Raw genomic sequence first — 25,161 nt, forward strand, 5'->3', positions numbered from 1 at the left:
AATCCAAACTTCGTGAAAATCGGATGATATTTGACCGAGTTATGGGGGTGGTAATTTTTGACCCATGTCTATATACGAATCTTGGGGTAAGATTTGGACATGAATTTCGACTAAAAAATCGGTGTTCAGATTTGAATGCCAGATTAATCTAGAGGGAAAACCATGAAGAAAAATCCAAACTTCGTGAAAATTGGATGAGATTTGACCGAGTTATGGGGGCGGTAATTTTTGACCCATGTCTATGTACGAATCTTGGGGTAAGATTTGGACATGAATTTCGACTAAAAATTCGGTGTTCAGATTTGAATGCCAGATTAATCTAGAGGGAAAACCATGAAGAAAAGGCCAAACTTCGTGGAAATCGGATGAGATTTGACCGAGTTATGGGGGTGGTAATTTTTGACCCATGTCTACATACGAATCTTGGGGTAAGATTTGGACATGAATTTTGACTAAAAAATCGGTGTTCAGATTTGAATGCCAGATTAATCTAGAGGGAAAACCATGAAGAAAAAGCCAAACTTTGTAGAAATCGGATGAGATTTGACCGAGTTATGGGGGTGGTAATTTTTGACCCATGTCTATGTACGAATCTTGGGGTAAGATTTGGACATGAATTTCGACTAAAAATTCGGTGTTCAGATTTGAATGCCAGATTAATCTAGAGGGAAAACCATGAAGAAAAAGCCAAACTTCGTGGAAATCGGATGAGATTTGACCGAGTTATGGGGGTGGTAATTTTTGATCCATGTCTACATACGAATCTTGGGGTAAGATTTGGACATGAATTTTGACTAAAAAATCGGTGTTCAGATTTGAATGCCAGATTAATCTAGAGGGAAAACCATGAAGAAAAAGCCAAACTTTGTAGAAATCGGATGAGATTTGACCGAGTTATGGGGGTGGTAATTTTTGACCCATGTCTATGTACGAATCTTGGGGTAAGATTTGGACATGAATTTCGACTAAAAATTCGGTGTTCAGATTTGAATGCCAGATTAATCTAGAGGGAAAACCATGAAGAAAAAGCCAAACTTCGTGGAAATCGGATGAGATTTGACCGAGTTATGGGGGTGGTAATTTTTGACCCATGTCTACATACGAATCTTGGGGTAAGATTTGGACATGAATTTTGACTAAAAAATCGGTGTTCAGATTTGAATGCCAGATTAATCTAGAGGGAAAACCATGAAGAAAAAGCCAAACTTTGTAGAAATCGGATGAGATTTGACCGAGTTATGGGGGTGGTAATTTTTGACCCATGTCTATATACGAATCTTGGGGTAAGATTTGGACATGAATTTTGACTAAAAAATCGGTGTTCAGATTTGAATGCCAGATTAATCTAGAGGGAAAACCATGAAGAAAAAGCCAAACTTTGTGGAAATCGGATGAGATTTGACCGAGTTATGGGGGTGGTAATTTTTGACCCATGTCTATATACGAATCTTGGGGTAAGATTTGGACATGAATTTTGACTAAAAAATCGGTGTTCAGATTTGAATGCCAGATTAATCTAGAGGGAAAACCATGAAGAAAAATCCAAACTTCGTGAAAATCGGATGAGATTTGACCGAGTTATGAAGGTGGTAAGTTTTGACCCATGTCTATATACGAATCTTGGGGAAAGATTTGGACATGAATTTCGACTAAAAATTCGGTGTTCAGATTTGAATGCCAGATTAATCAAGAGGGAAAACCATGAAGAAAAAGCCAAACTTCGTGAAAATCGGATGAGATTTGACCGAGTTATGAAGGTGGTAATTTTTGACCCATGTCTATATACGAATCTTGGGGTAAGATTTGGACATGAATTTCGACTAAAAAATCGGTGTTCAGATTTGAATGCCAGATTAATCTAGAGGGAACCCCATGAAGAAAAAGCCAAACTTCGTGGAAATCGGATGAGATTTAACCGAGTTATGGGGGTGGTAATTTTTGACCCATGTCTATATACGAATCTTGGGGTACGATTTGGACATGAATTTTGACTAAAAAATCGGTGTTCAGATTTGAATTCCAGATTAATCTAGAGGGAAAACCATGAAGAAAAAGCCAAACTTCGTGGAAATCGGATGAGATTTGACCGAGTTATGGGGGCGGTAATTTTTGACCCATGTCTATATACGAATCTTGGGGTAAGATTTGGACATGAATTTCGACTAAAAAATCGGTGTTCAGATTTGAATGCCAGATTAATCTAGAGGGAAAACCATGAAGAAAAATCCAAACTTCGTGGAAATCGGATGAGATTTGACCGAGTTATGGGGGCGGTAATTTTTGACCCATGTCTATATACGAATCTTGGGGTAAGATTTGGACATGAATTTCGACTAAAAAATCGGTGTTCAGATTTGAATGCCAGATTAATCTAGAGGGAAAACCATGAAGAAAAATCCAAACTTCGTGAAAATCGGATGAGATTTGACCGAGTTATGGGGGTGGTAATTTTTGACCCATGTCTATATACGAATCTTGGGGTAAGATTTGGACATGAATTTCGACTAAAAAATCGGTGTTCAGATTTGAATGCCAGATTAATCTAGAGGGAAAACCATGAAGAAAAAGCCAAACTTCGTGAAAATCGGATGAGATTTGGCCGAGATATGGGGGAGGTAAATTTTGACCCATATCTATATACGAATCTTGGGGTAAGATTTGGACATGAATTTCGACTAAAAAATCGGTGTCGAGATTTGAATGCCAGATTAATCTAGAGGGAAAACCATGAAGAAAAAGCCAAACTTCGTGGAAATCGCATGAGATTTGACCGAGTTACGAGGGTGGTAAATTTTGACCCATATCTATATACGAATCTTGGGGAAAGATTTGGACATGAATTTCGACTAAAAAATCGGTGTTCAGATTTGAATGCCAGATTAATCTAGAGGGAAAACCATGAAGAAAAAGCCAAACTTCGTGGAAATCGGATGAGATTTGACCGAGTTATGGGGGTGGTAATTTGTGACCCATGTCTATATACGAATCTTGGGGTAAGATTTGGACATGAATTTTGACTAAAAAATCGGTGTTCAGATTTGAATGCCAGATTAATCTAGAGGGAAAACCATGAAGAAAAATCCAATTTTCGTGGAAATCGGATGAGATTTGACCGAGTTATGGGGGCGGTAATTTTTGACCCATGTCTATATACGAATCTTGGGGTAAGATTTGGACATGAATTTCGACTAAAAAATCGGTGTTCAGATTTGAATGCCAGATTAATCTAGAGGGAAAACCATGAAGAAAAATCCAAACTTCGTGAAAATCGGATGAGATTTGACCGAGTTATGGGGGTGGTAATTTTTGACCCATGTCTATATACGAATCTTGGGGTAAGATTTGGACATGAATTTCGACTAAAAAATCGGTGTTCAGATTTGAATGCCAGATTAATCTAGAGGGAAAACCATGAAGAAAAATCCAAACTTCGTGAAAATCGGATGAGATTTGACCGAGTTATGGGGGTGGTAATTTTTGACCCATGTCTATATACGAATCTTGGGGTAAGATTTGGACATGAATTTCGACTAAAAAATCGGTGTTCAGATTTGAATGCCAGATTAATCTAGAGGGAAAACCATGAAGAAAAATCCTATATCATATATATATTCTATTTTAGAAGCTATATGTCAAGTTTGGCGACTCTAGCTCTTATTATTTACCAAAATTGCCCAAAAAACAGGATATCGATATCGATTTTTATCGATTGCTTGGAAACGGAGTAAGTTATCGATTATCGGAAACAAACTCGATCTGCGCGGGAACTAGGAGCATCTACATCTAAAATTTCTAGCTCTAGCTCATATAGGTTCTGAGATCCTTGCGTTCATACATACGGACAGACGGACGGACGGACGGACATGGCTAGATCGACTCAGCTATTTATGCTGATCAAGAATATATATACTTTATGGGGTCGGAGTTGCTTCCTTCTGCCTGTTACATATATTTGCCTTTCGCACAAATACAATATACCATTATACCCATTTTTAATGGGTTCAGGGTATAAAAAGTATACGTATACCAACGCACAAGAGTCTATCTTTAAGAGTGTGCTCTTTTCCAGTTCTAGGGGGAATGGGGGAAGCTATCAAAAAAGGGAAATATTACTAAGCTGTATATACTAGGCAAGTGCCTACATACCAAGTTGGATTTATCTAGATCTTACTATTCTCGAGTTATGCTTAAAAAACATGTCTCAAAATCTAGCTTTTAACCTTTTTACGACCAATGGAGGAGATGCCGCTAAAAAAAGGCTACGCTACTGTATATGATATTCTTGTGCTACATGTGGTATAAGAAACTATATACATAAAATCTCAAATTTCTAGCTTTTGTAGTCTCCGAGATCGACTTGCTCATATAGACGACTATTGACAAACTCATTTAAATAACTTTCCAATCAACTTTAGCTATTGCTGAAGTCTGAACTACAGACTCACAATTTATTCCACTGCGCAATTAAAAGCGCATTTTATAAGATTTGCGCATTCCGTTTGGCAAATCCAACATTTCAAGCGTTTACGTAGCCGAGCCGGGTTCGTGATGGCGGCTTTTGGGGCTAATAAATGAGGATGTGAAGCTTGTGGGATGGCGAACAAGCGATCGACTTATGGAACTGAATTTATTGACATGATGTGCGTGTGTGTCGTTGGATGAACACACCACAGATGACACAATGGCCATAAGACAGGCGAAGCTGAGCTGGAGCTGAAGCTGGCTGGCACACACATACTTAACGACTTTTCCTTTGTTTATGTGCAGCCGTATGCGAGATAGCGTTTATAGATGAACCCATGGCCAATGGGGAATAAAGCTGCCCGTCTGCCAGCAGAAATTTATGCAATTTGACTGGGATTGGGGGGCCGGACTTGGACATGGAATGGAGCTGCCTGAGCAAGATATACGCCATTTTGCTGTTGCCGGACAACTGACCAATTCGGCTGTTGTATATAAACGAAACTTATTTATGCATTTCCGGTTTATATGTGCCGCACAATTTGTTGTTGCTGCTGTTGTCGTTGTAGTTTTATTTTTTTGGCTACTTGCTGCCCTTTTGGCCGCCTTGAATGCAACAACTGCAGCAACTGTCGGCCACCACAACGTGCACAGGAAGTTAAATTGCGGGCGGGCGAGCAGGGGCACAGGAAATGGTGAAAACTTTAGCAACAAATTGATACGCGCCTCCACGTTGCAGCAGGCGCCAGCTCGCCAGCTCGGCAGCGGCAGGAATTGGGTTGCGTTCGCTATCAGTCTGTTTGCACTATCTAATGGCATCAGGTAACCAATGAAAAATGCCAATGGCAGCGTATTTACATTTGCGCTTACTGCTGCTGCTGCTGCTGCAACACGAAAATAAACAAAAATTTGAACGAAATTGAAAATGCAGCCGAATATGTACACAAAATGTTGCATTTGAAATGTTGCTTCTTTTATTTTCTTTCCACCCGTGAAATATTACAGAATAACGTGCCGCAACTGAATAAAAACAACAACAACAACAAGCTACAACAAAAAGCCAAACAAAAATAAGAGGAGCATTTAGAATGTTGTAGTCGCCAAGCTGTACCCAGCTGTTATACCCTGTACACACTTTCGCGCCAATTTGTGAATGGACTTTCCATTTTTTTGGCCATAAAACGAATCTTAAGCCGCATTAGTTTGGTTCCTGACCCAAATCCGAACCGCGGCGTAGGGCGCACTTCTCGAATAAAGAAATTAGTTCAACAATAACTTTCGCTCGAGCTTTCAGGTCTTAAAGCTGTGCTTATATTCCAAAATCAATCAGAAATAACTAAAACTATATCATGGTTTCCTTTTTTATCATATTAAGTACTCAGTTGAGTGGCTCAAAAACCATTCTGTCTCTATTATGAAAAAAAAAAGTAGAGGCAGATAACAGAAGAGACGGAGAATTTTAATTGGCCAAAAGAAGAGCCCAGTAGTGCGATTAATCAAAGAAAACGCTGAAACACTTTTTAAGACATGCTTACAGTCTGCACAAAAGAAAATCGACTAGCTTCGCTCAACTAGAGCACAGCCACTTTTACTCTTCAATACATTTACAGGGTATACAAAATTGAAGCCCAATTATGTATATTTTAGTACTCAAATTCTTGGAACATAAAAAATCGGACAGTAAATTCAATTTAAAAGCTTGGCAACTAGTTGGCTGACAATTTTCGAGCAAGTCAGCTTTGAGGGCAGAAAAAAAAAAAAAAGAATTGTGAAAGAAAACCTACCTCAACGCTCTGATTTGTTTCCGGCGAGTGCACCAGCACATAGAAGTGCTCATCCAGTGGAAAATCTTTAAAGAAGCGCACACGATATTTGCTCAAGCCATGCGCATGCTCAATCAATTCAATGGCAAAGTATTTCGAGTCCGAGGGCTTGACCTGCAAGTGATACGAGATAAGATATATGGAAAAAAAAACAATTTAATTAAATTTTGTAACTGAAAATGTTTGTGCTGCTTTATGATTTACGATATATATATTTCTTTTTTATTTTTTTGACAAAGCCAACAATTGCAGTAAAAGCCGCACAGAATTTGCTGCAAAGGCTCATTAGTAGCAAGAAACAACTGGAATTGATAGTGGGAGTATAAAAGGTTGTATGTTTGCGTGTGTGTGTGTGTGTGTTATGTTGCAGCAACGGCAACTGCTTTGAACATTTGCAATTTCCTCGAAACACAAAGAACAATTTTCGAATTAAATGTTCATGTCTGGATGTGTGTGCGGCAAAGTCTCAACGTGTTGCAAATTCATTTAATTAAAACAAAAATGCATTTGTGTCACAATACAAGCACACACACACACCACGGCAAGCTGTGTGTGCGTGTGTATTTTTAAGTGTTTGTCAAATATGTTGTTGATTTTTATACCAGTTGAGGAAAATGCTTGATTTGAAATTGCAATTTTCTCACATTGTCTCCTGACAATCTTCTGTTGGCATTTCATTTGCCAAATAGGCAACTGCATACAACAATAGAATATATATATATATATATATATATACATCTGCATACATTGAAGCTCAAATATTTTTAATAACATTTTATGGGCAATAATTTTGAAAGCTTGCTAATTGATTAGCTAGTTTGATGCGATTTGTTTAGTTTCACAAATATTTGCAATTGCCGAAAAAAAACAAACGTTAGTTAAAAAAAAAAAAATAAATACAAATTCCAAACAATTGGCGCAATAATGTGAAACAATTATTGCAATTGGAAAAATGTGTGAGTCGAATTAAAACACAGAAAAATCAATAAATAAACAACATAAACAAGCAACTAATTTGCGAAGAGAGTATCGACTACTTGATGCTCATCAACGAAACATTTTATTAAAATTTGCTTGACAATTTCATAGAATATCATAGAGTAAGCTTTTGATTTTTATACCCTGAACCCATTAAAATGGGGTAAAAAGGGTATATTGTATTTGTGCAATATCCAAATGTATGTAACAGGCAGAAGGAAACATCTCCGACCCCATAAAGTATATATATTCTTGATCAACACCAATAGCCGAGTCGATCTAGCTATGTCCGTCCGTCCGTCCGTATGTATGAACGCAAGGATCTCAGAACCTATAAGCGCTAGAGACTTGAAATGTAGGTGCTCCTAGTGCCTGCGCAGATAGCGTTTGTTTCCGATAATCGATAACTTACTCCGTTTCCAAGCAATCGATAAAAATCGATATCGATATACTGTTTTTTTGGCAATTTTGGTATATAATAAGAGCTAGAGTCACCAAACTTGACATATAGCTTCTAAAATAGAATATATATACGCATTTGATGTTGGAAGAAGAGGGTTCAGGGTATCCCCTAGTCGGGAGCTCCCGAACAGAATCTCTTGTTTTAATTGTTTTATTTATTAATTTTCAATATTTTCATTTGTTACACATGATAGTCGTGCATGCCCCAATTAGTTTTGTTGTTTTTCATTTTTGTTTTGCAAAATTAATGCGTATAAATGAAAAACAAGTTATTATTGCAACGGATGTGCACGGCGAGCAACTGCTGATACATCCACATATATATATATTGATATTTAAGAATCAAGAAGATTGTAAATATGTTGGCTCTGTGAGCATTGCAGATAAGTCTGATCTGTACTGCATATACTCTGTAAAACGTAAACTGAAATAATTTGCCAGAATTTAAAGCATATACATGTCATACATGCTTTTGATCCAGCCTAAAATAAAAGCTAGTTCAAACCTCGCATTCCAATTTATTTAAATTGTACTTCCTTCTTAACTCTTTGCCAAATTTTAATCATATTTAAGCTTTACAGATGAAGAAAATCTTTCTGCTCAACGGACAGATATACCTAAAGCATGTGCTTGAACTAGTTTCAAAAAGCACCAGTTCGAACCTTGCATTCCATTTTTTAGCTATTTGTTATTTGTCATTTGTTAGTTAATGCCTGTATTAACATGACCCAAAAGCTGCTACCCTTCAGCTACATTTTTCTGCTTACAGTGCATTAAAAAACAGATATATCTACAATAATATTAACATGTAATAATAATACTTGAAAAGGAAAAAAAATATAGCAACATTGTTAATAAACGGAAACACAAGCATATCAACAGCAGCAGCGGCAGCAACAACAATTCATATTAGCCCATTGATAATACACGAAGTGTATTTAATAATTAATTGAAAATTATGCAGACCAATGCGCTTTTTAACCAGCGCCAAAAAAGGTCGCACATGCAAATTACATACAGTTGTAAGCTATATGCCCATTAATATGTAAATAAATGTGTATATATATAAATATATAGCACATTATATAAGTATACGGTATGCGGTGCGAGAACTGTCTGTTGTTAAATGTGAATTTTAATAAAAAATTGCCAAGTGCACTGAAATTGACAGCCTCATAATTTGCCTTCTTGGTGGTCGTCTGCAGCAACTTTAAATGATTAATTGTTGATGAACAACAAGAGAAACAATATAAATGTGTAATGCACAACGACTTTGGTTAATATACTAACATATTAAATAAGAAAATATAGTTAGTTAATCTGTTTACATAATACAATTAATGTCTGTAATAAAATATAAATTAGATAATCTAGAGGAATAAAAACTCTGTATTGTTCAAAAGTTAATCTGTTCGATATTTACATTTTAACGATAAGGAAGCAAGCAAAGCTGATCATGCATTAACTTAATTTCATTCCTTCCTATGCCAGCTATATGATATAGTATTTCGATCCTGCCGATTACAGCATATGTACTGCCTGTTCGAAGATGATAGTAAGTATTAAAGCACATGGACTTATCAGGAACAAAGCTGTCTCCATTAAAGCAATCTATTGCAACGCATAATAAAATGTTAATAGCCGCTACGTTAGTGTATAAAAGGACAACAGGATAAGTTAAGCATTTAAGAGCTTGGCTTGAGTCCTACTTATAATGTTGTATGCGGCACGAAATGGCAACAACAACAACAAAAACGATGACAATGACAATGACAATGACAATGGGGCTGTGTATCGCATGTTCACTTCACACACACTCGACAGTTTGAAGTTCCATTGATGCGATTTGTGATGGCCACGAGTGCGCCCTGTACATGCGCAATTGAACTGAGCAATCGAGTGCTGCATGTCCTGTGCTTGGCTTAAAGTGGCAGCCACAGTTGGCCAGTTGCAATAATGCATTGGCCAAGTTTGGTCAAACTGCAAATTTGCAGCTAATGTAAATTATGCGGCATATTTCAAATGCGCCACTTAACTATAATTAGAGCTGCAGCTAATATTTTAGAGTGGAAACGGGGCCAAAGGCACCAGGCAAATAATGCCAGTGCAGTCTGCAGCTAGCCGGAAACGGAAGTCAAGCAAAATGCTGTCATTTTGCATTTTTCAAAAAAAAAAAAAGTAATAGAAAAAGAAAGCAAATGGAGTAGCGAGACAAACAGCAGCCCTGCGGGTGGACATTGACATTGCGAGGCAGCTGCAACTGCAGCTGCTCTGCCACAAGAAGCCGCAACTACTTGCGGCAGCTCTTGCGGCAATACAACAACAGCAGCAGCAGCAGCAGCTGTAGCAGCTGAAGCCGCCGCAGCATTGGCAACAATAGTCTGCCCTGGCTGGCTAACTGGCAAGGACAGTCCGTAAGAACTTTCAAATTCATGGAATACTCTCAGTCTTTGGACAGACGCTCGCTCGCACTCTCAACACTTGTCGTACATAATATTGTACTTTAAGAGCTGCCGCCAGTGGCTATGTCAGTGACTGGCAACAGGAGCGTACATTGTAAAGCAATTTCCTGTATTTTATTACCACATAAAATGTGCGTCCTTATGTTCTTGCCACTGCCGCCAGCTTCAGCTTATGATTGTTGCTAAGACGACCGTATAAATAGGTACAAGTGCAGCTCAAAAGTTTCGACTTTAAGCAAAACGGAAATCCTGGCCAGCACACCGTAAATGCATTTATATATGCACATATTTACAAATAATATATTACCTTTTACGTGTGAAACTTGGGTGAAAACAGACTTCAAAAGCATATAGCTCAAAACAATTTACAGTCCTTTTCCAAATCCACCACCACGTGCGGAATATGGATGAAAAAGTAATTTTTTTTTTTATAATTGCATATCCACTCCAAAGAGCAGAATATACGTGAAAACGAAGTTTCGTAATTATTTATATTGTAGACAGTATCTTTTAAAGTACTCCAGACAACAAAAATGCATGTCATCTTAACATTGGCGAATCCGCAGCCGTATGCGGAATATGGATGAAAAATTAACTTTGATTTAAAAGAAATATGCTAGGCATAGACAACCCGCACTCGCATAGTTATATATCCCCCTCGCTGCTCATCAACTTGCACAACATTCAAGCCAACTCACCTGGAGCTTTTGCAGCGCCTTGTCCAGGCCACTTATGTGCAACTCCTGCGATTTCAGATCGTGCACCTGCAGCGATTCGAGCGACACTTTAATGCCCGGCACCATTTTCAGCGACATGGTATCCAGCACGCCATTCGGCATTGCCGCCTGCAATTAAACCCGAAAGCAAATTGTTTTAGCACAAATGGCATTAATTTGTTGTGTACACAGCACTCAACACACAGCTTACCTCCAGTTCGAGGTAGACATTGTTTGTCTTCAGTGTGGACAGCAAATCCGTGAAACTGGACGTTAGCAGCAGCTTGCACGCATACTGACTGCTGTTTATGTCGAAAATGGCCTCGACCTGATACAGTTTCAACAACTTTTGACCGAGCTCATTCTTGGCCACCAGGCGACAGGTGAAGGCGTCCACAACGATTTTGTGCATTTGATTTATGCACTTGGATATATTGTGGGCAATCTGGCAATAATTGTGTGTGTAGACATTTAGAGAGAGTTTGGCAATTCAACTGCATATCTGTAACTCACCAGATTACTGAATTTGTCAGTTTGCATGTGATTGCGCAGCACCAGCTGCGCCGTGTACTCCGAGCCACTGAATATGTCCAGCGATTTGGCAAACACAATCTACAACAAAAAGAGATTTGAGTTATGAGCAACTGAATTGGGATTTTAGGCCACGTACCGCATCCGATTCGCGCAATTCCAGATCGTATTTGAGGTAACCACCGCGACGCGATTTATCACCACATGTCACCACCACCTTCTCGCCCAGCTTGTGCTGATGGCTCAGCACGCGTGCAATGCCTGTAAACAAATACAAGAGTTGACATCAAAAAGCGTTCTCAAATAGTAGTTCAAATCAAAAACTAATTACACAAATTTAATTACAAACTTTCGATTGAACTTTGTTCAAGCGGGTTGCTCAACAAGTTAGTTTCTAAATAAGATTTAACAAACTCTCTCGTAGTTTCAATTCAAATGTAAAAGCTTCGTTAGACAATTATTACACCTCAGTTGATACTGAACAAGAATTTAAATAATACTATGTATAACTAAAGCATAAAAAAAGGTCTTCTAAAATTGTATTATTGTAACATGAACGAATAGTTGACCTACAGACAGACGGCTCAACGAGCGAGCGAAGACAAATATAACGACACATCTGTTGATTCTGAACCTGAATATAAATAAATATATACTTTAAAGAAAGCCTTGCCTGAGTCCAAAGCGCACACATATGGGTAATCAATGTCTGGACATACTCATTAATGGTTCAAAAGCGTAGATATGCGGCCTTATATATACATATATTTAAAGACCTATTTATTAAGGTAAGTAGAAGATTCGTAAATTTTGTTGAGCTCATGAAACAGCCGCTCGACGCTTCAGCCTCTCAAATTTGTTAGACAAAAGCGCAATAATTTCGGCAAATATTGGTTGGAGAATTTTCGTAAAATACTTGAAACAAGACGCAAGCCCAACCCCAAAAAATGTCTACGCAAAGGCCTAAAATATGCGAGCAATGTCGCTGAGACTATGCGCCAAGAGAAGTTGCCAAACAAACAACGATATTAATATTTGATGGCATTAAATATGCTTCAATGATTTTTTCCACCTGCAAAGACCGCCCAGCATGTCAATGCAAATGGTGCGCCGCATTGAATAGTAAATAACAACCCGCTCAGCGAAGCAGAAATACAGTTCAAATACTCTTAAAAAAGGGGAAGAGTAGCTGCCTGAGCAGAAGATGTCATCGGCGATTGCCACTAAATGGGTCAGATGACTACTCAAACGTAGCTAAAAACAAATTAAGCGAGCTCTAGTGGGATAATGTTTGACTACCTGATACCCTAAACGAAGTGCAAACGTGCCATTAAAAGCATTCAAGCTGCCTTCGGCTGTGCTTCTACCTCCTATTGCCGCATACAACTTATAAGAAGTACATACTCGATTAACTATGGCTTTTAAAGTCCGATCTTAAAGTAGGCTCTTCCTTTCTTAAATTTCTAACAAACTCCTACAATGTTTATATGATTCCAATTTCCTTAATCTAACTATTACCGCAATATCGAAATTTAAAGAAATTATAATACTAGTAGAGCATATTGTATAATAATAAACTCATTTTGTGTTGTCTTAGAGCCTAATAATAAACATTTCCAGTCTGTATCTTTTGTATTTTCTGAGAACAAGAGTTTATTGCTGAGGTCCCACTAGGGGCATGCGTGAGGTATAAATATATATATATTTTGTATTGAGTAAATCAGGCATCTCCACGGTATGGGGCGCACATATCAATTCGTACCAAAACTGACAGCTTGAGCATTTCTATACATTCATATATATATATTGTACATCAAAAGTTGTTACATTGTGCTTTTAACGCTATTGTGCGCTTTTAATTAATTTATGCGACAACATGACAAGGCACTCTCCAAAGAGCAGACAGTTATCAACTACAGTGAATGCATAAAACACGACTGCACATGTGTATGCGTATCTCTATAACTGCATGAACAGAAGTTGACTTTGTTCTCTTGTTAAATTACTGAATATGTTTCAATTAATTTTAAAGCACTTCAGGCTAAATCTGGCTAATTGTTATGGGACATTTTTTTCTTTCTGCCTTTTGTTGAAAAGTGCCATGACACAAAACAGCTTTGATTTTCCACTTTTCCTTTTGCACTCGACAGCAGCAGCAACAACTAAAACTAATCTGTAGCTGTGAGAAATATTGGCTGTATAAATTGCTTTGGGATTTCTTCTCGGTCGTCACACAATGAAGACAAGGACAATTGAAAAATAAATAATCACATACTATACTACAAATATATATATGTATATATAAATATATCAATATTTTAACTCATATGAGATATGTCAACATTTTGATAGATTTAAATTATTAACTAATTCTTTATTGTCTAGTTCATGCTTATTATTTTGTTAATGAGAAAATATTATTTTATCTTTTCCATTAAATTAATAATTATAACAAATATTTGGTAGGTCTATCAACATACTCAGATTTAAACGGGGCATTCTGTAAGGCATACTTATTTCAATGTCTATGCGACATAAGGACACACCCTATATGCAGGCCAAAAAGCCCAAGTCGAGGGTAAACAACTAGCAGATACCCTAGCATGCCCGCATTATCAATGTTTCGTATTAGCATATCTACGCGGCACTAGGACATACCCTCAATGCATTCCAATTGACCAGCAGACGCCCTAGCATGTTCTCATGATCTTCTAGGCAATACTCTTTACCAATTATTAACTACCTCAATGTTAGGTCAGGCTTTAAGCCCTGACTTCATGTCTAAATAATCGACTTGAAAGCACTTTGCATTTCCTGCATTTAACATTCCCTGCATTTACCACTAACCAATCCAGTGGAGAGTAATTGAAAAGGAGAGAGCTTGTATTTATTTCTTCACAACCACAATGTTGAGTATTTGGTTATGGAAGGGTATGAATAGCATGCAAAAGGGATAGACTCTAATATACCCTGTACAAAATTAGTAGCTTATCGAAATTATGATTTAAGTGCTGCATTTACAACTTAGGAATACCCTATACTCAAATTAAGGCCAACAGAACCTGATTAAACAAAACATTGAACATAAAACTGAGATTGTCAAGTGTTTGTGTGTAGATTCTGAGTATATGTTGACTACTGTCTCCAACTCACATTGGAACAGCTATAATATACCTTATAATTATGCCTTTACTTGGTAACGAATAAATGAACTAATATATACCTTCTTAGAATTATAAGTGCAGGGTATGCAAAAATTGTTTTTTATTAATATACCTTTACTAACTAATGTATCCTTTATTAGAACTATAAGTACAGGGTATGCAAAAATATTTTACTATCAGAAAATTATCAAGCACACACACGCACACACACACATTGCAGTTTCTTGGCTTAACAAACCCATTTTAAATAGGATTTTGCAAATTTTGAATGCCTTTCGAAAATATGTGCGCAAATTTCTGTTTTAGCTGAAAATTGAAAAGCGGATGTTAAGGCCAGGCCAGGAGAAACCATTTGCTGGCAATTGTTGAGATGCTTAACTTTCGATGCGAACCGGGCAAGGAGCTTATACAGAGTACTTCTCGGTGGGGGCAGCTGCCTCTGTCAATCTTCATTTGAGCTGTGCCTCTTGCCATAATATTTTCATTTTCCATCAACAACGATAGGCCAAACTTTGGTGGGCCTCAAACACTAACACAGAGAAAGAGAAGGAGAGCGAGAGCGAGAGAGAGAGAGACATGCATATTTTATACATATTTCAAGTCGTGTTTTAGTTCTTAAATTCCCAGTCGAGCCGAGAGACAGTTATGCCAAGTTTGTACATATTTTTGGTCACACACACGCGCATCACATATTGATATTTGGCAAATACATAGATACGTTATCTTTATGCTCGGTTGCAGCTAGAAGCACGCAGTTAACAACAACAAGCACACACACACACACTCACACACACAAGCTGTCCTGTCTTTTGTGTCCTGCCTCTATTTGCTTTATCCTTTTGCTAAAGCGCCGCGACGCGCCACGACGCCTCGCGACGTGCAAAGTGTGAAAAATTGTTTTTCTCATATACACTTTTCTTCGCCTCTCCTTTTTTTTTTTTTTTTGAAAGATTGAGTTTTGTGGCAGGCAGCAGGCGGACAGCACTTTATGAATAATGTATTACGCTTAGCTGCGTTGTGTTGTGAATTGCATTAGAAGTTTACTTTTGCAATTGCTCAACACTGGGCGCATGTTGGCTGGCAACAGCATAAAATGTTACTAGCTAGAATCAAAGTCGAGCAGATACTTAATACAATGCCCAAAAACTATGATTTCTATGTCATTGGACTGTTTTGCTTGCTTATGTTTGATGTTTGTCTTAAGTGTTAAGAAGGGGAGCTATCTGAGCCAGATAAAAAAAAGGAGTGTTCCCTTAAGTATCCTATTTAGACATAGGTCGAAATTTCCCACCCCCACAACTCGGTTAAAACTCAAACGATTTTCATATAGTTAGGCTTTTTGTTCATGGTTTTGCCTCTAGAAAAATTTGGCATTTAAATCTGGAGACATCATTTTCGGTCAAAATTCATGTAAAAATTCTATCCTCAAATATCCTATATAGACATGGGTCGATATTTCCCACATCCATAACTCGGTCAAAACTCTACCGATTTTCATGGGGCTTGGCTCTTTGTTCATGTTTTAACCACTGAATCAATTTGTCATCTAAATCTGAGTTCAATGGTTTATAAAAAAGTAATCGGTATGTTTCCAGTGTGAAGAAGAAGAGCTATCTGAGCAAGCTACCAAATTCGATCATTTACTATGTACGAGACTTTGCATACCTAATTTTGAATCTTTAGCTGCGCTTATCACTGAGTTGAATGGGCTATTAAATGGTATATGGTATATGTTGATGGAGAGTTTTATTCATAGGATCAGCTTTGATTGAAGCTGCCTTTATTATGCTCTCTGGACTCCACTTAAAAAATCTCAACGGCATGCACTGCCCTGTATAAATAAGAGAATGTCAAAGTTTTTGCAAAAGTGTTCAACTTAGCTGATATTTACTGTACTTGTACGCGTGACAATGTTTATTTAACACTTTACGCGCCACTCAAAAGCTCAGGGGGCGCACACTCACGCGCACACACACACACACACACACACACACACACACACACACACACACACACACACATAAACCCACACAACATTTGTAAATATTTTTGCTGCTGCACTACAAATAAAAAATAAGTAAAAACCGTATAAAATGTGTAGGAAAAACGATGGGAAGCTGTTGCACTTGGAAAATCCGTAACAGCATGAAAATCTATTGAGCACTCAAAACTTTGGCAAAAGGTAATTAATTCAGAAATTATAGCCTCAATTGTTGAACCAGTTTCTGCTGTTGTTGTTGCTTGTCAATTATTGGATTGTTTACAAAGCAGCCAAAAAATAAGCCTAATTGGGTTATCAATAAATCGTACGGAAAATATAGGCCAATTTATTGGAGGTTTTGCTTCAACAAGCTATATGCGTGTGTGTTTGTGTGTGTGTGTGTGTGTGTGTGTGTGTGTGTGTGTGTGTGTGTGTGTGTGTGTTTGTGTGTGGCTGCTGTTGAATTTGTAAAATGCAACGCATAAATTAGCATTGAAATAAAATGCAAGCTGTGAGTTGTTTGGACAGGGAATTAGCACCCAAACTATACAGGATTTGCAAATTATAGTGAAAACAAATTAAAATAATCGATTTAATGATGAATACAAAAAAAGATAATCAAGACCAGCTAGTACTCTACAATTAATAATTGGGGCTAGAACATAAAGATAAGATAAAGATCTATAAATATGAAAGACTTTCTCCTAACTGAATGACTGCCGATTGAACCTGAGCTTAAGCCAAAGAACTAAGAAGTTAAAATTGTTAGAGAAGCTTCCGTTTTTCTCGAAAAGTAACTCCAAGTGTAGCATATCAAAGTTTGTATGCAACCCCTTTACCAAGGACGCGTACTTTACAAACGTGACGATATGAAGCTCTGTGGCTTACTTGTGACTTAGCGTCGAACCAGCAAGCGAGAGGTCGCTGGTTCAAATTCAGCATTAATTGTTAATTTACATATTTGCTTATTTAGCAAAAAGATTATTAAAAGCAAAGAAAATAGCTGATGAAAAAATGAAGGAAATGGACAATTAACCAGGCTAAAGCCGGATAGTAGGGGAAATCCCCTGGAAATTCCAGGTTTGTAAAAACCAGGATGATAAGTAAATAAACGCATGAGAAATATATGAAACATTTCCTGGAAATTATGATTTTTATGAAAAGTTTTTAGATAGCTTACGAAATCTCCTGTATTCCAGGAATATGATATATACCCTGTATATTAGTTAAAGCCCGAGTGACGCCGGTTAACTTGCTCTGTTTACAATTACATAAGAAATATGTAAGCCCAGGTAATGCCGGCTAATTACCTCTGCCGGGCAATTACCTCTAGTCACCAAAATATGCATAAGAAATAGTTAAGCCATTTCCTTGAAATTCTGATTATGACAAAAAGTTTTCAGATCGTTTATAAACTAAACCTTATGCTAGGTCTGTTGAAAAGTGCGCTGTAACCTTGATTGCAAGCGACTCACCTGTGTTTTTATTAATCGTTACCATCTGCTCATTGGAGCTGCTCCAAATCGATGACAGTGTTAGCGGTGAATCGAAGCAAATGATGTCACCCACAGAGAAAATTGTCTGCTGGCATTGCGATGAGTGGGTGGTGCGGGTCGGACATTTGTGGTTTCGTTTTATTTTGTGTTGACAAATCCCGTAAAATAGTGACGCAGTTTGCCAATGTTACAACAGTTATGCGATGGACACATGTGAAAAAAATAGAGTGGGGAAGGAAAAGGCCAAAGCAAATTGATTTATGAGCAACGAGAAATCAAATCAAAAAACCGTAAAATATACCCTGTATATCAGGCATCAAATATCGCATACTTAACTAACTTTGCAGCTTGTTGCAACAAGCCGACATGTATAGAGATATATATAAAGCTACTCATATATATACTCACCCTGGTGGGGTATATAAGCTGCGACTCGGCCACAGACAGCTTGATGTAATCCTCAGCATGCTTAACTCCGGTTGAATCCTTTAAACTGATGGCAATCATGTTGCTTGTCTCGCGTTGCAAATTCAACTGTGAAAAGGAAACAAAAAAAAAAAGAACATCCATTCAAAATATATCTAGCTAGCCGTCGGGTTAATTGGGTTAGGTGCATCTCTCTTTGCTGGTACATTTGGAATTTAATGCATGTTTTTGTTGCGCAGCTTGAAGAGTTTTGTGCCTGTGGTCGGCGGTCGCAATTTTTAAGAGCCAAAAGCTGCAGCATGTGCGACAACGCATCGTTGCATTTTTATGTGGTGACATCAACGTGCCACAGTCCAGTAAAATAAGGAACAAAAATAACAAAAAAAAAGGGGGGGAATTGTCGAAGGCAAGCCGAATGTTGAATACTCTGGCAGAGACTTGTGACAGGTGAAAATGGAAGCAAGGCTATTTTTTTTACAAATAAATGCGATTTTGATTAAACTATGCCAAAATGTTTACAGCTCGTGCAGGGTAGACAATTAAAGAGCTTGCATAAAAAACCTACAAAAAATAACTCTTAAGTTTTTATACAAAATGTCACTTTTCATATAATTATTCCTATATGATAACTTATCCAATCCGCCTGAGCAGGCTCACAGCCTGCCGCAGTGAGAAGCAGCAGCAATAAGTTTCGTTAAAAAATCCCAGCTGTATGCTGAGTATGCAGTTAGACCGGCATTTTATAGACTTCTCTCTTTTAATGTGCCTCACAATTCGCGACAAACTTGAAATGCCCGTCTGGCTAGGGTATAATAAAACGAAAATAGTGTTGGCCAAGCCAGGCGACGTGCCGGTCGGCCGAACGCTGAGATTTTTTTGCTGGTTCTATTTTTTGACGGCAGTTGAAAGAGAGGAGCTCAGGTGGCAAGGCAGGTGCTTTGGTGCGAGTGCATTAAAATGCAGAGGTTTTGTTGTTAGCAGGCGCACAAAACAGAAATTGAAATAACTTGCTCAAAATTTAAGGTTCACATTTACATATAAACGAGTCGCAGATGTTAGAATTGAAGCACATATATGTATACGCTATAGAAGACCTCGCGACTAAAATAGTTGAGAGTCAAAATGTGGCAAAGTGTTCGATGCTCACCGCAATTGTCAGATTATTGCCAATCTGTGCATCGACCACATCCTTGGTGGCCAAATCGTAGCGCAGACCGTTCACATCCTCAATATTGTGGGAGAACTCGTTGCCGAGATTGTCGTGCAGCGAGACTTTAAATATAAAATTCATGCCGCGTGGTATTTTATGCTCCAGCTGTTTCAATTTGATGTCCGGCTGCAGAGTCACCAAAATGTATTGCACATTCTTCACTTCAATGCCAATGGGCAGTGTTTGGTCGACGGTCTTAGCCTGGCAAAAGGAGAAAACAAAATAAAAAAGTAAGTATATACATATATATAACAATATGTATCAAATTAAATGCAATTGGCAGGAGGTAAGCCGATTTAAGGCACAATCCAAAACAAACCCAAGTACACACGGACACACTGGGACTCACAATTATCAGATCACGGCCGAGGGTATCCTTTGTGTGGACAACACCATCTGGCGTGACAGCCACAATTCCGCTGCTCTGGGCATCCAACTTATAGACCGCATCATCCATATTACATTTCAACTGAAGCGTACTGCGTGGCGCCGCCAAAATCCAGTCCATTGTTATCGGCTTTGGTGCGAGCAGCTCCAGTGTTTTGAAAACTGTGGCGATAACAATTTCAATTTGCGGTTCAGTTCAGTTCGTTTCGGTTCGGTTCGGTTCTCTTGATACCAGCAACACCCAACAACTAGTCCAAATGGGCTTGTGGTCTATTGGGCCACTTAAATACTTACCAATTAGCTCGACGCTCGACGCTGGCAGCTTGACGCCATCCGGCAAATGCACAGAGGCCGTAATGGTAACCTTGCCGGGATTGAGTGCGCGTATACGCACAGAAATTAAGTCGCTGCTTTGGTACTCTATGCCTAAAATGGGTGGAAAGAAGAGGTAGGAATTAGTGAGAGCAACTGACAAATGGATGTATACACAAATTGTATATACCAGCTAAATTAACTTGGGTGTGCACGAAATTAACTCAGCTGAATTTGTTCACCCTTTTTCCATCTTTGGAATTGGAATGGGATCTTTTTGAAGATGCCATAAGTCTTAATGAAGTAGTATGTGGTCGGAGTACCACGATCTTTCGTAATCCTTTCTGAACTTACAGGTCTTCTATTAAACCTATTCCCTACATAAACACAATCAACATTTCTTTCGGTTCCAGTTTAGGGATCAATATTTCGAAAATCCTAAGCTTTGCAAAATCAGCAGGTTTTACATAAATTGTAATACCCTTATATGCCCAGTTGATTTAGGCAGGACTTGAAAACTTGTTTGTTCCGTATCTGTTCCTGCACTGGAACTCAACCATGCAAGCTCATCGGAGAACTGTTTGTTATGCGTGCACTTGGTGGGCATTGAGCTAAAATCTCTGCGCAACAATGCGGTATCTGTGCACGCTTTAATTAACACGTAAATACTCTAGAATATACAACTTACCCGCTGCTGTGAACACGTTAAAGATCTCAACAACATCCGCCTGATTGACTGTCCAGCTAATGCGCATATTCTCTAGTGTGCCGAGCACCATGGGCGACAGATCCGGTTGACCCCACAGCGTGGCAGGCATGACGGCGCCGGCGCGTATGCGTACGAGGGGCGTGCGGACTTGCACGGCAGTCAGGGCAACGACACGCACCTCCACTGTATCCTCCGAGACGATCTCATCCTTGCCATTAATGGGATTCTTGAGCAGGCAGCGGCCAGTTATCCGGGTGGAGCCCAGCTTATGTGCAGTGACAATAGCTGAGCTCATGGCTGTAAAGAGAAAGATTAATACGAATTCTTTAGCAGATATCGATGCCAACTTACTGGCCACATGCTGTTGCTGGACGCTGTAAACTATGTTTGTGTTGGGCTGCGGTCCGCCTTGGTAGAAGATTTGTATGCTGGAGCCGACGACGAGCGTTGAATTGCGTGGATAAAGCCGGATGGGTGCAAAGACCTGCACATTGAGCGGCTCACTGGATACCTGACGCTCGCCCTTGCCCGACTGAAAGACGATCTTTGTCTCGCCAATATTGTTGCCCGTTATGCTGTAGCGTATTTCGCCCACACCCAAATTATGTTGCTCATCCAGCCTGACGCTCAGTACGGTGGGATCAAACACCAGTTCGGACAGCTGATAGACGCTCAGCATATCGGAATCAATGTGCAATAGATTGTCATTCGTATCGAACAGACGCACAATGGCCTCAATGGAATTGGTGCGCTCGACGCGATCCAAAGCGAGCACACTTATTGAACCGATGCCCACGACGGAGATGGACAAATGTGCGGGCTCGTTCATCAGGCAGCGATCCGTTAGCTCCAGTCGCACATGACCTAAACGCAATGGGGTCAACACCAGCTGCTGCAGATTCTCATCATGGGTAACCTGCACAATGCCCTGCTCGGAGAGCTCCAGCTGAAAGAAGCCGCTGCCCTGGGCGATGGGTATGCGTTCGCTGTGCGAAGGCGCCAAATAAATGCTGACATGATCTGTTGGCAACAGCGTGCTATTCACCGTATGGAAGCGTATCTCATTCTCAATCACAGGCTTGGTGACTTCACCCGTCTTCTGCTGCAAGGGAAATTGCATACATTAATTGTAATTATATTTATATGAATATATTTGTATACCCACATTCTTGACACCAAATGGGGGACGCTCTGCGTGTATGCCCTGCTGGGCGAGCAGCTTGTCATTGTAGTGGGCGACTGTGCCCTTGATGCGAAAGTTGGGCGCCACTTCGCTTAGGGTCAGAACAAGCACATCTCGAGCTGGCAGACGCACGCCATGATAGAGTTCCACTTCGGGCAGCTGCTGGTGGGGAATGCTGTCGGTTTGATAGCGTTCATCGCCTGCGGCAAACTCCCATTCGAGCCACAACGAACTGATGTTCATGAGCTTGCGATTCTTGACATCCTGCACCTCGATTTCAATATTAAACTTGTTCTCCTCCTCTTTGAGATACAGCAGCGAAGAGCGCAGCTCCACGGGACAAGATTGGCGCAGCTGCTGACGTGCATAGAGCTTAAGGAAGCGCGGACGAACGCAGTGCACCTTGGTGGTCACCTCGGCATGGTAGGCGGCAAAGCTGGGCGTGGCCAGCGTATTGTGGACACGATACGTAAACTCCGTCTTGCCCAGCTCACGGCACAGCACAGTGAAAGCCGTTAGAGCATTCTGCGTATCAAACTCTATTTCGGAGACTTTAATAATTTTGCCATCAAATTTGGTTTCCTTTGTGAGTTCCGCCTCGAGCGTAAATATGCGTTGCGGTCCATGCGCATAGATAACATTACGTGAAGCGCCAATGGGCAGGATTATCTCGTTCTCCAGCGGATTGAGGACAGACAGCGGTTCGTATACATGCAAATCGACAGAGTCCTGCAAGACCTTGTCCTGGAAGCTATAGGAAATGCGCAACAAGGTGCTGCCCACGGCGGTGCTGCGTAGGCGCAACACATGGCATGCCTCCGGCGCGAGTTGTTCCTGTGTGTCGGCAACAGGCCCATTTTCCAGCTGTAATATCTGATGCGAAAAGTCCAGCTGGAAATGCAAATTGTCGCATTTCGTGTAAGGCACATAGCTGCCATTCACATGCGCATAGACGGCAACATGCAGGCGCACATAATCCCTGAGCGCTGTCTCAAAGTTGAATTGCTTAATCTCCAGACGCTTTGGTGGCAAAAAGTAGATCTGTGCTTGGCGTGAAACCTTCTGGTTCTTGGTCAACGCGACACGCACTGTGGTATGCGCAGCTAGCTGGACACCGGCATCAATTAGCTCCTGGGATACGCCGGGCATACGCACATCACGTATTTCCGTTGTGGCCAGGCCCTGGCCATCGATTTGCAGCACCTGCGGATTGCCCGAGTACCACATATAGTTGTAATCGCCGCCAGTTGCATAAAATTGAAATTTCTGCGGCTTCACGGTGTTTGGATCGTAGGGCAGAATCACTTTGGTGGGCCGCAGAACGAGCTCCTCAAAGACTTGCATCTCTGCCTGCACCGAGAGCTGCAAGATGTTTTCAATTAGTAGACCATCATTAAGATATAAAACTATACTTACGTCCTTGTAGGAGCCATAAACTTGTGTGGAGCCCTGCCTGATCGCCTCGCCGTACAGCCGGCTGCCATTGCGCGTCTTCTTCAGAATCGTAAACAAGGATTCATCCAACTCGGAGCCGATGTTGTAGCGTGTGCCCAGGGTTATCTTTTGCCCATCGCTGGCAAACAGATCCAGGGCAACCTCGTGGCGTTCGCCTTTTACCGTAATCCAGTTATTGTGCGGCAGCAGACTTATGCCCAGCTTCTGGGGCTCCGCCACGGTCAATAAAGCGCTGGGTCCTTTCGGCTTGTCTGACGCACTGTCGCCCTGCTGCGGCATATTGCGATCCCGCAAAAAGACTTGGGTACGTCCCAAACGTGAGCCTGTGACGCTGCTGCTCTTCAGGTAGGCAATATTCTCATCCTCAACCTCGAGAAAGTACTGACGATTTGCCGTTATATCGTGCAGTCTGTCCATTTTGAGCTGCAGAATGCGAAAGGTGATGGTATCGCCCGCCATGATGGTCACCTCAGATGGCTCAATAATGATGTTGGCCAACACACTGATGTACACCTCAATAGGCGGCACATGCCTGTACTCCGGCTGCGGCATGCTGACAGCCACCTTGGAGGTGCCCGTATTGATGCCCTCCAGCAAGATCATGTAGCCCTTAACTCCGGCCGCTTCGAATTTCTCCAATGCCGGCGGCACCACATGAAACGGACTGTCCGAAAAGGTGAGAAAACGCAGAGCTGGCGGCATATTGCTGCTCGAAGCGGATATATCCCAATTGAACTCAATGCCCTCCAGCGTAAAGAACTCATTGCCCTGGGAATCGAATGCGTGCAGCTCGAAAGTGGCTGGCGCCTCCTCCAGGTACAGTTGCCGCGTGGCTGTGCGCACATTTAGGCGATCAATCGTATCGACTATCACATCGCAGCGAAGCGTCGCGCCGGTGGCCACCTCCTCGGCGAATACAATTGCCGTATTGCGGCGTTTCTCACGTGTCTGTACGGTAACAATTGCCTGGCTGGCGCACTCGCTGAAACCACTGTAAACGGGCGTAACACTTATCAAATCCTGACGCGATGAAGTCCTGAAAATGTAGGCAAAAAATTAATCAACAAATTGCAATTTTAGGTTATAAAAACCGGCGCCGGTTTCCCGGCAGACGCACCATTTGTAGCAGTTGGGATCGACAACTTCCAGCGTGAAATTGATGGATTTGTCTTGAAATATGGGCAGCAGTACGCGCGGATGATTTAATTTCGCCGATTCAACCACATTTTTTGACACAAAAATCAGTAAAAACAAATAAAATTCGCTTCTCATTTTGGCACATGTAGGCGTCCCTCGAAATTCTTGCGTTCTTTGGTAGCGAACTTGTTCAACTGAACTGGTCAGCCACTAGTGGTTGCTGCTGTGAGCCAGAGCCGATTAATTTATCGATAATTATAGCGAATGT

General features: G+C 40.3%; 1 protein-coding gene and 1 non-coding gene across 2 annotated transcripts in view; both read right to left on the bottom strand.

Moving 5' to 3' along the window:
- Positions 1 to 25,055, bottom strand: part of LOC115762175 (nuclear pore membrane glycoprotein 210) — a 49,944-nt gene extending 24,889 nt beyond the window's left edge. Inside the window, exons 1-15 of the mRNA XM_030704294.1 lie at positions 24,874 to 25,055; positions 23,718 to 24,792; positions 22,284 to 23,663; positions 21,470 to 22,220; positions 21,098 to 21,415; positions 20,392 to 20,523; positions 20,060 to 20,259; positions 19,648 to 19,911; positions 18,483 to 18,608; positions 18,054 to 18,159; positions 11,573 to 11,694; positions 11,416 to 11,514; positions 11,114 to 11,347; positions 10,885 to 11,031; positions 6,246 to 6,398 (exon numbers count right to left, since the gene is read on the bottom strand). Of these exons, the coding sequence (XP_030560154.1) occupies positions 6,246 to 6,398; positions 10,885 to 11,031; positions 11,114 to 11,347; positions 11,416 to 11,514; positions 11,573 to 11,694; positions 18,054 to 18,159; positions 18,483 to 18,608; positions 19,648 to 19,911; positions 20,060 to 20,259; positions 20,392 to 20,523; positions 21,098 to 21,415; positions 21,470 to 22,220; positions 22,284 to 23,663; positions 23,718 to 24,792; positions 24,874 to 25,028 (5,262 nt within the window). The 5' untranslated portion in view covers positions 25,029 to 25,055. The remainder of the gene's footprint in view (positions 1 to 6,245; positions 6,399 to 10,884; positions 11,032 to 11,113; positions 11,348 to 11,415; positions 11,515 to 11,572; positions 11,695 to 18,053; positions 18,160 to 18,482; positions 18,609 to 19,647; positions 19,912 to 20,059; positions 20,260 to 20,391; positions 20,524 to 21,097; positions 21,416 to 21,469; positions 22,221 to 22,283; positions 23,664 to 23,717; positions 24,793 to 24,873) is intronic.
- Positions 20,927 to 21,060, bottom strand: LOC115762533. The gene has a single exon (XR_004017807.1).
- Positions 25,056 to 25,161: the final 106 nt, after the last annotated feature.

The sequence above is a fragment of the Drosophila novamexicana genome, unplaced genomic scaffold (assembly GCF_003285875.2).
Source record: "Drosophila novamexicana strain 15010-1031.04,08,12 unplaced genomic scaffold, DnovRS2.1 tig00000564-arrow-pilon, whole genome shotgun sequence".
In the NCBI taxonomy this organism is placed as follows: Eukaryota; Metazoa; Arthropoda; class Insecta; order Diptera; family Drosophilidae; genus Drosophila; species Drosophila novamexicana.